The sequence below is a fragment of the Carcharodon carcharias genome (assembly GCF_017639515.1).
Source record: "Carcharodon carcharias isolate sCarCar2 chromosome X unlocalized genomic scaffold, sCarCar2.pri SUPER_X_unloc_1, whole genome shotgun sequence".
Lineage (NCBI taxonomy): Eukaryota > Metazoa > Chordata > Chondrichthyes > Lamniformes > Lamnidae > Carcharodon > Carcharodon carcharias.
The window spans coordinates 782,213-795,473 of NW_024470864.1; the positions used below are offsets into that span (position 1 = coordinate 782,213).

The window sequence follows — 13,261 nt, forward strand, 5'->3', positions numbered from 1 at the left end:
GTCCCCCTCGCTCTCTGTCTGTCCCCCTCGCTCTCTGTCTGTCCCCCTCGCTCTCTGTCTGTCTGTCCCCCTCGTCTCTGTCTGTTTGTCCCCCTCGCTCTCTGTCTGTCTGTCCGTCCCCCTCGCTCTCTGTCTGTCTGTCCGTCCCCCTCGCTCTCTGTCTGTCTGTCCCCCTCGCTCTCTGTCTGTCTGTCCCCCTCGCTCTCTGTCTGACTGTCCCCCTCGTCTCTGTCTGTTTGTCCCCCTCGCTCTCTGTCTGTCTGTCCGTCCCCCTCGCTCTCTGTCTGTCTGTCCGTCCCCCTCGCTCTCTGTCTGTCTGTCCCCCTCGCTCTCTGTCTGTCTGTCCCCCTCGCTCTCTGTCTGACTGTCCCCCTCGCTCTCTGTCTGTCTGTCCCCCTCGCTCTCTGTCTGTCTGTCTGTCCCCCTCGCTCTCTGTCTGTGTGTCTGTCCCCTTCACGCTCTGTCTGTCCGTCTGTCCCCCTCGCTTTCTGTCTGTCCCCCTCGCTTTCTGTCTGTCCCCCTCGCTTTCTGTCTGTCTGTCCGTCCCCCTCGCTCTCTGTCTGTCTGTCTGTCTGTCCCCCTTGCTCTCTGTCTGTCCGTCCCCCTTGCTCTCTGTCTGTCTGTCCGTCCCCCTCGCTCTCTGTCTGTCTGTCCCCCTCGCTCTCTGTCTGTCTGTCCCCCTCGCTCTCTGTCTGACTGTCCCCCTTGCTCTCTGTCTGTCTGTCCCCCTTGCTCTCTGTCTGTCTGTCCCCCTCGCTCTCTGTCTGTCTGTCTGTCCCCCTCGCTCTCTGTCTGTGTGTCTGTCCCCCTCACGCTCTGTCTGTCCGTCTGTCCCCCTCGCTTTCTGTCTGTCCCCCTCGCTTTCTGTCTGTCCCCCTCGCTTTCTGTCTGTCTGTCCGTCCCCCTCGCTCTCTGTCTGTCTGTCTGTCTGTCCCCCTCGCTCTCTGTCTGTCTGTCCCCCTTGCTCTCTGTCTGTCTGTCTGTCCCCCTCGGTCTCTGCCTGTCTGTCTGTCCCCCTCGTTCTCTGTCTGTCTGTCCGTCCCCCTCGCTCTCTGTCTGTCTGTCCCCCTCGTTCTCTGTCTGTATGTCCGTCCCCCTCGCTCTCTGTCTGTCTGTCTGTCCCCCTCGTTCTCTGTCTGTCTGTCAGTCCCTCTCATTCTCTGTCTGTCTGTCAGTCCCCCTTATTCTCTGTCTGTCTGTCTGCCCCCCTGTTCTCTGTCTCTCTGTCTGTCCCCCTCGCTCTCTGTCTGTCTGTCCGTCCCCCTCGCTCTCTGTCTCTGTCTGTCTGTCCCCCTCGTTCTCTGTCTGTCTGTCCATCCCCTTTGCTCTCTTTCGGTCTGTCTGTTCCCCTCACTCTCTGTCTGTCTGTCTGTCTGTCTGTTCCCCTCGCTCTCTGTCTGTCTGTCCATCCCCCTCGCTCTCTGTCTGTCCCCCTCGCTCTCTGTCTGTCCCCCTCGCTCTCTGTCTGTCCCCTTCGCTCTCTGTCTGTCTGTCTTTCCCCCTCGCCCTCTGTCTGTCTGTCTGTCCCTTTAGCTCACCGACTGTCTGTCCGTCCCCCTCGCTCTCTGTCTGTCTGTCCGTCCCCCTCGCTCTCTGTCTGTCTGTCCGTCCCCATCGCTCTGTCTGTCTGTCCGTCCCCCTCGCTTTCTGTCTGTCCGTCCCCCTCGCTTTCTGTCTGTCCGTCCCCCTCGCTCTCTGTCTGTCTGTCCGTCCCCCTCACTCTCTGTCTGTCCGTCCCCCTCGCTCTCTGTCTGTCCCCCTCGCTCTCTGTCTGTCTGTCCCCCTCGCCTCTGTCTGTTTGTCCCCCTCGCTCTCTGTCCGTCTGTCCGTCCCCCTCGCTCTCTGTCTGTCTGTCCGTCCCCCTCGCTCTCTGTCTGTCTGTCCCCCTCGCTCTCTGTCTGTCTGTCCCCCTCGCTCTCTGTCTGACTGTCCCCCTCGCTCTCTGTCTGACTGTCCCCCTCGCTCTCTGTCTGACTGTCCCCCTTGCTCTCTATCTGTCTGTCCCCCTCGCTCTCTGTCTGTCTGTCTGTCCCCCTCGCTCTCTGTCTGTCTGTCTGTCCCCCTCGCTCTCTGTCTGTGTGTCTGTCCCCCTCACGCTCTGTCTGTCCGTCTGTCCCCCTCGCTTTCTGTCTGTCCCCCTCGCTTTCTGTCTGTCCCCCTCGCTTTCTGTCTGTCCCCCTCGCTTTCTGTCTGTCCCCCTCGCTTTCTGTCTGTCCCCCTCGCTTTCTGTCTGTCCCCCTCGCTTTCTGTCTGTCCCCCTCGCTTTCTGTCTGTCTGTCCGTCCCCCTCGCTCTCTGTCTGTCTGTCTGTCTGTCCCCCTCGCTCTCTGTCTGTCTGTCCCCCTTGCTCTCTGTCTGACTGTCCCCCTCGCTCTCTGTCTGTCTGTCTGTCCCCCTCGGTCTCTGCCTGTCTGTCTGTCCCCCTCGTTCTCTGTCTGTCTGTCCGTCCCCCTCGCTCTCTGTCTGTCTGTCCCCCTCGTTCTCTGTCTGTATGTCCGTCCCCCTCGCTCTCTGTCTGTCTGTCTGTCCCCCTCGTTCTCTGTCTGTCTGTCTGCCCCCCTGTTCTCTGTCTCTCTGTCTGTCCCCTTCGCTCTCTTGCGGTCTGTCTGTCCCCCTCGCTCTCTGTCTGTCTGTCCGTCCCCCTCGCTCTCTGTCTCTGTCTGTCTGTCCCCCTCGTTCTCTGTCTGTCTGTCCATCCCCTTTGCTCTCTTTCGGTCTGTCTGTTCCCCTCACTCTCTGTCTGTCTGTCTGTCTGTCTGTTCCCCTCGCTCTCTGTCTGTCTGTCCATCCCCCTCGCTCTCTGTCTGTCCCCCTCGCTCTCTGTCTGTCCCCCTCGCTCTCTGTCTGTCCCCTTCGCTCTCTGTCTGTCTGTCTTTCCCCCTCGCCCTCTGTCTGTCTGTCTGTCCCTTTAGCTCACCGACTGTCTGTCCGTCCCCCTCGGTCTCTGTCTGTCTGTCTTTCCCCCTCGCCCTCTGTCTGTCTGTCCCTTTAGCTCACTGTCTGTCTGTCCGTCCCCCTCGCTCTCTGTCTGTCTGTCTGTCCCCCTCGCTCTCTGTCTGTCTGTCAGTCCCCCTCGTTCTCTGTCTGTCTGTCAGTCCCCCTCATTCTCTGTCTGTCTGTCAGTCCCCCTCATTCTCCGTCTGTCTGTCTGTCTCCCTCATTCTCTGTCTGTCTGTCCATCCCCTTTGCTCTCTTTCGTTCTGTCTGTTCCCCTCGCTCTCTGCCTGTCTGTCTGTCTGTCTGTCCCCCTCGCTCTCTGTCTGTCTGTCCATCCCCCTCGCTCTCTGTCAGTCCCCCTCATTCTCTGTCTGTCTGTCAGTCCCCCTCATTCTCCGTCTGTCTGTCTGTCTCCCTCATTCTCTGTCTGTCTGTCCATCCCCTTTGCTCTCTTTCGTTCTGTCTGTTCCCCTCGCTCTCTGCCTGTCTGTCTGTCTGTCTGTCCCCCTCGCTCTCTGTCTGTCTGTCTTTCCCCCTCGCCCTCTGTCTGTCTGTCCCTTTAGCTCACTGTCTGTCTGTCCGTCCCCCTCGCTCTCTGTCTGTCTGTCTGTCCCCCTCGCTCTCTGTCTGTCTGTCTGTCCCCCTCGCTCTCTGTCTGTCTGTCAGTCCCCCTCGTTCTCTGTCTGTCTGTCTGTCCCCCTTGTTCTCTGTCTGTCTGTCCGTCCCCCTCGCTCTCTGTCTGTCTGTCTGTCCCCTTCGCTTTCTGTCCGTCCCCCTCACTCTCTGTCTGTCTGTCTGTCCCCCTCGCTCTCTGTCTGTCTGTCTGTCTGTCCCCCACGCTCTCTGTCTGTCTGTCCCCCACGCTCTCTGTCTGTCTGTCCCCCACGCTCTCTGTCTGTCTGTCCCCCACGCTCTCTGTCTGTCTGTCCCCCACGCTTTCTGTCTGTCTGTCCCCCTCGGTCTCTGTCTGTCCCCCCTGTTCACTGTCTTGTCTGTCTGTCCCCCTCGCTCTCTGTCTGTCTCTCCGTCCCCCTCGCTCTCTGTCTGTCTGTCCCCCTCGCTCTCTGTCTGTCTGTCCATCCCCCTCACTCTGTCTGTCTGTTCCTCCCCCTCGCTCACTGTCTGTCTGTCCGTCCCCCTCGCTCTCTGTCTGTCTGTCTGTCCCCTTCGCTCTCTTTCGGTCTGTCCATCCCCCTCACTCTCTCTCTGTCTGTCCCCCCCGTTCACTGTCTTGTCTGTCTGTCCCCCTCGCTCTCTGTCTGTCTGTCCCTCCCCCTCGCTCTCTGTCTGTCTGTCCCTCCCCCTCGCTCTCTGTCTGTCTGTCCCTCCCCCTCGCTCTCTGTCTGTCTGTCCCTCCCCCTCGCTCTCTGTCTGTCTGTCCGTCCACCTCGCTCTCTGTCTGTCTGTCCGTCCACCTCACGCTCTGTCTGTCTGTCCGTCCCCCTCGCTCTCTGTCTGTCTGTCTGTCCGTCCCCCTTGCTCTCTGTCTGTCTGTCTGTCCGTCCCCCTCGCTCTCTGTCTGTCTGTCTGTCCCCCTCGCTCTCTGTCTGTCTGTCCCCCTCGCTCTCTGTCTGTCTGTCTGTCCCCCTCGCTCTCTGTCTGTCCGTCCCCCTTGCTCTCTGTCTGTCTGTCCGTCCCCCTCGCTCTCTGTCTGTCTGTCCGTCCCCCTCGCTCTCTGTCTGTCTGTCTGTCCCCCTCGCTCTCTGTCTGTCCGTCCCCCTCGCTCTCTGTCTGTCTGTCCGTCCCCCTCGCTCTCTGTCTGTCTGTCTGGCCCCCTCGCTCTCTGTCTGCCTGTCCGTCCCCCTCGCTCTCTGTCTGTCTGTTTGTCCGTCCCCCTCGCTCTCTGTGTGTCTGTCCCCCTCGCTCTCTGTCTGTCTGTCTGTCGCCCTCACTCTGTCTGTCTGTCCCCCTCGCTCTCTGTCTGTCTGTCTGTCCCCCTTGCTCTCTGTCTGTCCCCCTTGCTCTCTGTCTGTCCCCCTCGCTCTCTGTCTGTCCCCCTCGCTCTCTGTCTGTCCCCCTCGCTCTCTGTCTGTCCCCCTCGCTCTCTGTCTGTCCCCCTCGCTCTCTGTCTGTCCCCCTCGCTCTCTGTCTGTCCCCCTCGCTCTCTGTCTGTCCCCCTCGCTCTCTGTCTGTCCCCCTCGCTCTCTGTCTGTCTGTCCCCCTCGCTCTCTGTCTGTCTGTCCCCCTCGCTCTCTGTCTGTCTGTCCCCCTCGCTCTCTGTCTGTCCCCCTCGCTCTCTGTCTGTCCCCCTCGCTCTCTGTCTGTCCCCCTCGCTCTCTGTCTGTCCCCCTCGCTCTCTGTCTGTCCCCCTCGCTCTCTGTCTGTCCCCCTCGCGCTCTCTCTGTCCCCCTCGCTCTCTGTCTGTCCCCCTCGCTCTCTGTCTGTCCCCCTCGCGCTCTGTCTGTCCCCCTCGCGCTCTGTCTGTCCCCCTCGCGCTCTGTCTGTCCCCCTCGCGCTCTGTCTGTCCCCCTCGCGCTCTGTCTGTCCCCCTCGCGCTCTGTCTGTCCCCCTCGCGCTCTGTCTGTCCCCCTCGCGCTCTGTCTGTCCCCCTCGCGCTCTGTCTGTCCCCCTCGCGCTCTGTCTGTCCCCCTCGCGCTCTGTCTGTCCCCCTCGCGCTCTGTCTGTCCCCCTCGCGCTCTGTCTGTCTGGCCTGTTCGATCGTTCTGCTCTGACTCGCTGCCCAGTTCCTCACCTGTTGTGTTTCTCCCTGTAGGAGATGAGTAAAGACGCAGGAACGAGTCCACCTGTTCCAGCCGCTGTTGATGTCCCACACGACCCACCGCCTCCCCCTATCAGCACTGAGCCGTGTGTGAATTTAACGCTATCTCCAGAACCAGCAGCGCCAACAGTGAGGTATGGGCTGAGTGTGCAGGGTGGGAGGGGAGGCGATTGGGATGGGGTTGGGGTACACGAGTGTTGCAAATTGTCAGTATTCCCTGTGGGAATTGTACATGTTATCCAGGCTGACCTCGCTTGGGGCGCTGAGAGAGAGCCGCACTGTCGGAGGGTCAGTGCTGAGGGAGAGCCGCACTGTCGGAGGGTCAGCGCTGAGGGAGAGCCGCACTGTCGGAGGTTCAGTGCTGAGGGAGAGCCGCACTGTCGGAGGGTCAGCGCTGAGGGAGAGCCGCACTGCCGGAGGGTCAGTACTGAGGGAGTGCCGCACTGTCGGAGGGTCAGTACTGAGGGAGTGCCGCACTGTCAGAGGGTCAGCGCTGAGGGAGAGCCGCACTGCCGGAGGGTCAGCGCCGAGGGAGAGCCGCACAGTCGGAGGGTCAGCGCTGAGGGAGAGCCGCACTGCCGGAGGTGCCGTCTTTCAGAAACGACTTGATACTGACGCTGAGCTGTTTCTGTTCTCTCTCCCTCGCCCCGATTCCTCTGCCTCCCTTCCCTACCCCCTGCTGCACGCGCACACCCCCCCCACCCCCCACCCCCCCACCCCCACCTCTCTCCCCCACCACCCCACAGCAGCCCTCAGCCTCCCGATCAGTCACCGACAGAGCTGACCATCCAGAGGGACTCGCACCCGAGGAGTGCAGCGAGCTCGCCTCTGGCTGCGACTAAACCGGACCGGAACACAGTCACCCCGCTCTCCGTAAGTGCTGACCGAGGGGAGGGTGGGCCGGTCAGTGGCAGAGGGACTGCTGTGCTGACGCTGGTGTTGGGGGGTGGGGGGGACGGCGGTGGCGGCAGGGGGCTGGTGGGTTGGGAGCCGCGCGGAGAGCGTGCGGGTGGGGGAGGAGGAGGTGGGTTCGGACAGATAGCCCATGGTCCAAGGGAGACTCTCCTGCCGGATGGTGGGGGGTGGGGTGCGCTTTGAGGGGTATGTGCGATGGGCGGAAGGGCGGGGGGGGGGGTATTCCCTCCACCCCCACCCCCACCCCAACACACCCTGCACTCTCCTTGACCCGCACCCACTCCCAGCCCAGCAACGCCTCCGAATTAAAATTCTGCCCATCGCTTACCAAACCCTCAGTGAACTCGACCCCTCCCTCCCTATCTCTGTAACCTCCCTCCACCCCTCCCTATCTCTGTAACCTCCCTCCACCCCTCCCTATCTCTGTAACCTCCCCACACCCCTCCCTATCTCTGTAACCTCCCCACACCCCTCCCTATCTCTGTAACCTCCTCCAGCACCTACAACCTCCCTATCTCTGTAACCTCCTCCAGCCCCTACAACCCTCCCTATATCTGTAACCTCCTCCAGCCCCTACACCCCTCCCTATCTCTGTAACCTCCTCCAGCCCCTACACCCCTCCCTATCTCTGTAACCTCCTCCAGCCCCTACACCCCTCCCTATCTCTGTAACCTCCTCCAGCTCCTACACCTATCCCTATCTCTGTAACCTCCTCCAGCCCCTACAACCCTCCCTCTCTCTGTAACCTCCTCCAGACCCTACAACCCTCCCTATCTCTGTAACCTCCTCCAGCCCCTACAACCCTCCCTATCTCTGTAACCTCCTCCAGCCCATCCACCCCTCCCTATCTCTGTAACCTCCTCCTCCAGCCCCTACACCCCTCCCTATCTCTGGAACCTCCTCCTCCAGCCCCTACAACCCTCCCTCTCTCTGTAACCTCCTCCAGCCCATCCACCCCTCCCTATCTCTGTAACCTCCTCCAGCCCCTACAACCCTCCCTATCTCTGTAAAATCCTCCAGCCCCTACACCCCTCCCTATCTCTGTATCCTCCTCCAGCCCCTACACTCCTCCCTATCTCTGTAACCTCCTCCAGCCCCTACACCCCTCCCTATCTCTGTAACCTACTCCAGCCCCTACACCCCTCCCTATCTCTGTAACCTCCTCCAGCCCCTACACCCCTCCCTATCTCTGTAACCTCCTCCAGCCCCTACACCCCTCCCTATCTCTGTAACATCTTCAGTCCCTACACCCCTCCCTATCTCTGTAACATCTTCAGTCCCTACACCCCTCCCTATCTCTGTAACCTGCTCCAGCCCCTACACCACTCCCTATCTCTGTAACCTCCTCCAGCCCCTACGACCCTCCCTATCTCTGTAACCTGCTCCAGCTCCTACGACCCTCCCTATCTGTGTAACCTCCTCCACCCCCTACAACCCTCCCTATCTCTGTAACCCCCTCCAGCCCCTACAACCCTCCCTATCTCATTAACATCTTCCAACCCCTACACCCCTCCCTATGTGTGTAACCTCCTCCAGCCCCTACACCCCTCCCTATCTCTGTAACCTACTCCAGCCCCTACACCCCTCCCTATCTCTGTAACCTCCTCCAGCCCCTACACCCCTCCCTGTCTCTGTAACCTCCTCCAGCCCCTACACCCCTCCCTATCTCTGTAACATCTTCAGTCCCTACACCCCTCCCTATCTCTGTAACATCTTCAGTCCCTACACCCCTCCCTATCTCTGTAACCTCCTCCAGCCCCTACACCCCTCCCTATCTCTGTAACCTGCTCCAGCCCCTACACCACTCCCTATCTCTGTAACCTCCTCCAGCCCCTACGACCCTCCCTATCTCTGTAACCTGCTCCAGCTCCTACGACCCTCCCTATCTGTGTAACCTCCTCCACCCCCTACAACCCTCCCTATCTCATTAACATCTTCCAACCCCTACACCCCTCCCTATGTGTGTAACCTCCTCCAGCCCCTACAACACTCCCTATCTCTGTAACCTCCCTAAACCCCTCCCTATCTCTGTAACTTCCCCACACCCCTCTCTATCTCTGTAACCTCCCTCCACCCCTCCCTATCTCTGTAACCTCCCTACACCCCTCCCTATCTCTGTAACCTCCCTCCACACTTCCCTAACTCTGTAACCTCCCTACACCCCTCCCTATTTCTGTAACCGCCCTCCACCCCTCCCTATCTCTGTAACCTCCCTACACCCCTCCCTATCTCTGTAACCTCCCTACACCCCTCCCTATCTCTGTAACCTCGCTACAGCAATCCCTATCTCTGTAACCACCCTCCACCCCTCCCTATCTCTGTAACCTCCCTACACTCCTCCCTATCTCTGTAACCTCCCTACACCCCTCCCTATCTCTGTAACCTCCCTACACTCCTCCCTATCTCTGTAACCTCCCTACACCCCTCCCTATCTCTGTAACCTCCCTACACCCCTCCCTATCTCTGTAACCTCCCCACGCCCCTCCCTATCTCTGTAACCTCCCTACACACCTCCCTATCTCTGTAACCTCCCTCCACCCCTCCCTATCTCTGTAACCTCCCTACAACCCTCACAATCTCTGTAACCTCCCTACACCCCTCCCTATCTCTGTAACCTCCCTACACCCCTCCCTATCTCTGTAACCTCCCTAAACCCCTCCCTATCTCTGTAACCTCCCTACACCCCTCCCTATCTCTGTAACCTCCCTACACCCCTCCCTATCTCTGTAACCTCCCTACACCCCTCCCTATCTCTGTAACCTCCCTCCACCCCTCCCTATCTCTGTAACCCCCCTCCACCCCTCCCTATCTCTGTAACCTCCCTACACCCCTCCCTATCTCTGTAACCTCCCTACACGCCTCCCTATCTCTGTAACCTCCCTACACCCCTCCCTATCTCTGTACCCTCCCCATGCCCCTCCCTATCTCTGTAACCTCCCTACACCCCTCCCTATCTCTGTAACCTCCTCCAGCCCCCATACAAACTTCCCTATCTCTGTAACCTCCTCCAGCCTCTACAACCTCCCTATCTCTGTAACTTCCTCCAGCCCATCCACCCCTCCCTATCTCTGTAACCTCCTCCAGCTCCTACACCCCTCCCTATCTTTGTAACCTCCTACTCCGGCCCCTACAACCCTCCCTATCTCTGTAAATTCCTCCAGCCCCTACACCCCTCCCTATCTCTGTACCCTCCTCCAGCCCCTACACTCCTCCCTATCTCTGTAACCTCCTCCTCCAGCCCCTACACCCCTCCCTATCTCTGTAACCTACTCCAGCCCCTACACCCCTCCATATCTCTGTAACCTCTTCCAGCCCCTACACCCCTCCCTATCTCTGTAACCTCCTCCAGCACCTACACCCCTCCCTATCTCTGTAACCTCCTCCAGCACCTACACCCCTCCCTATCTCTGTAACATCTTCAATCCCTACACCCCTCCCTATCTCTGTAACCTCCTCCAGCCCCTACACCACTCCCTATCTCTGTAACCTCCTCCAGCCCCTATGACCCTCCCTATCTCTGTAACCTGCTCCAGCTCCTACAACCCTCCCTATCTGTGTAACCTCCTCCAGCCCCTACACCCCTCCCTATATCTGTAACCTCCCTCCACCCCTCCCTATCTCTGTAACCTCCCTCCACCCCTCCCTAACTCTGTAACCTCCCTACACCCCTCCCTATCTCTGTAACCTCCCTCCACCCCTCCCTATCTCTGTAACCTCCCTAAACCCCTCCCTATCTCTGTAACCGCCCTCCACCCCTCCCTATCTCTGTAACCTCCCTATACCCCTCCCTATCTCTGTAACCCCCCTACACCCCTCCCTATCTCTGTAACCCCCCTACACCCCTCCCTATCTCTGTAAACCCCCTACACCCCTCCCTATCTCTGTAACCTCCCCATGCCCCTCCCTAGCTCTGTAACCTCCCTACACCCCTCCCTATCTCTGTAACCCCCCTACACCCCTCCCTATCTCTGTAACCTCGCTACAACCCTCCCTATCTCTGTAACCTCCCTACACTCCTCCCTATCTCTGTAACCTCCCTACACCCCTCCCTATCTCTGTAACCTCCCTCCACCCCTCCCTATCTCTGTAACCCCCCTCCACCCCTCCCTATCTCTGTAACCTCCGTACACCCCTCCCTATCTCTGTAACGTCCCTCCACCCCTCCCTATCTCTGTAACCTCCTCCAGTCCCTCCCTATCTCTGTAACCTCCCTCCACCCCTCCCTATCTCTGTAACCCCCCTCCACCCCTCCCTATCTCTGTAACCTCCCTACACCCCTCCCTATCTCTGTAACCTCCTCCAGCACCTACAACCTCCCTATCTCTGTAACCTCCTCCAGCCCCTACACCACTCCCTATCTCTGTAACCTCCTCCAGCCCATCCACCCCTCCCTATCTCTGTAACCTCCTCCTCCAGCCCCTACAACCCTCCCTCTCTCTGTAACCTCCTCCAGCCCATCCACCCCTCCCTATCTCTGTGACCTCCTCCAGCCCCTACAACCCTCCCTATCTCTGTAAAATCCTCCAGCCCCTACACCCCTCCCTATCTCTGTATCCTCCTCCAGCCCCTACACTCCTCCCTATCTCTGTAACCTCCTCCAGCCCCTACAACCCTCCCTATCTCTGTAACCTACTCCAGCCCCTACACCCCTCCCTATCTCTGTAACCTCCTCCAGCCCCTACACCCCTCCCTGTCTCTGTAACCTCCTCCAGCCCCTACACCCCTCCCTATCTCTGTAACATCTTCAGTCCCTACACCCCTCCCTATCTCTGTAACATCTTCAGTCCCTACACCCCTCCCTATCTCTGTAACCTCCTCCAGCCCCTACACCCCTCCCTATCTCTGTAACCTGCTCCAGCCCCTACACCACTCCCTATCTCTGTAACCTCCTCCAGCCCCTACGACCCTCCCTATCTCTGTAACCTGCTCCAGCCCCTACGACCCTCCCTATCTCTGTAACCTGCTCCAGCTCCTACGACCCTCCCTATCTGTGTAACCTCCTCCACCCCCTACAACCCTCCCTATCTCTGTAACCCCCTCCAGCCCCTACAACCCTCCCTATCTCATTAACATCTTCCAACCCCTACACCCCTCCCTATGTGTGTAACCTCCTCCAGCCCCTACAACCCTCCCTATCTCTGTAACCTCCCTAAACCCCTCCCTATCTCTGTAACTTCCCCACACCCCTCTCTATCTCTGTAACCTCCCTCCACCCCTCCCTATCTCTGTAACCTCCCTACACCCCTCCCTATCTCTGTAACCTCCCTCCACCCCTCCCTAACTCTGTAACCTCCCTACACCCCTCCCTATTTCTGTAACCGCCCTCCACCCCTCCCTATCTCTGTAACCTCCCTACACCCCTCCCTATCTCTGTAAACTCCCTACACCCCTCCCTATCTCTGTAATCTCGCTACAGCAATCCCTATCTCTGTAACCACCCTCCACCCCTCCCTATCTCTGTAACCTCCCTACACTCCTCCCTATCTCTGTAACCTCCCTACACCCCTCCCTATCTCTGTAACCTCCCTACACTCCTCCCTATCTCTGTAACCTCCCTACACCCCTCCCTATTTCTGTAACCTCCCTACACCCCTCCCTATCTCTGTAACCTCCCCACGCCCCTCCCTATCTCTGTAACGTCCCTACACACCTCCCTATCTCTGTAACCTCCCTACAACCCTCACAATCTCTGTAACCTCCCTACACCCCTCCCTATCTCTGTAACCTCCCTACACCCCTCCCTATCTCTGTAACCTCCCTAAACCCCTCCCTATCTCTGTAACCTCCCTACACCCCTCCCTATCTCTGTAACCTCCCTACACCCCTCCCTATCTCTGTAACCTCCCTACACCCCTCCCTATCTCTGTAACCTCCCTCCACCCCTCCCTATCTCTGTAACCCCCCTCCACCCCTCCCTATCTCTGTAACCTCCCTACACCCCTCCCTATCTCTGTAACCTCCCTACACGCCTCCCTATCTCTGTAACCTCCCTACACCCCTCCCTATCTCTGTAACCTCCCCATGCCCCTCCCTATCTCTGTAACCTCCCTACACCCCTCCCTATCTCTGTAACCTCCTCCAGCCCCCATACAAACTTCCCTATCTCTGTAACCTCCTCCAGCCTCTACAACCTCCCTATCTCTGTAACTTCCTCCAGCCCATCCACCCCTCCCTATCTCTGTAACCTCCTCCAGCTCCTACACCCCTCCCTATCTCTGTAACCTCCTCCTCCGGCCCCTACAACCCTCCCTATCTTTGTAAATTCCTCCAGCCCCTACACCCCTCCCTATCTCTGTACCCTCCTCCAGCCCCTACACTCCTCCCTATCTCTGTAACCTCCTCTTCCAGCCCCTACACCCCTCCCTATCTCTGTAACCTACTCCAGCCCCTACACCCCTCCATATCTCTGTAACCTCTTCCAGCCCCTACACCCCTCCCTATCTCTGTAACCTCCTCCAGCACCTACACCCCTCCCTATCTCTGTAACCTCCTCCAGCACCTACACCCCTCCCTATCTCTGTAACATCTTCAATCCCTACACCCCACCCTATCTCTGTAACCTCCTCCAGCCCCTACACCGCTCCCTATCTCTGTAACCTCCTCCAGCCCCTATGACCCTCCCTATCTCTGTAACCTGCTCCAGCTCCTACAACCCTCCCTATCTGTGTAACCTCCTCCAGCCCCTACACCC

General features: G+C 59.0%; 1 protein-coding gene across 1 annotated transcript in view; it reads left to right on the plus strand.

Annotated features, from left to right (window-relative positions):
- LOC121275068 (la-related protein 4-like) overlaps positions 1-13,261 on the plus strand; it is a gene marked incomplete at its 3' end in the record, with an annotated part of 62,963 nt that overhangs the window by 43,017 nt on the left and 6,685 nt on the right. Inside the window, exons 3-4 of the mRNA XM_041182463.1 lie at positions 5,650-5,789; positions 6,402-6,528. Of these exons, the coding sequence (XP_041038397.1) occupies positions 5,650-5,789; positions 6,402-6,528 (267 nt within the window). The remainder of the gene's footprint in view (positions 1-5,649; positions 5,790-6,401; positions 6,529-13,261) is intronic.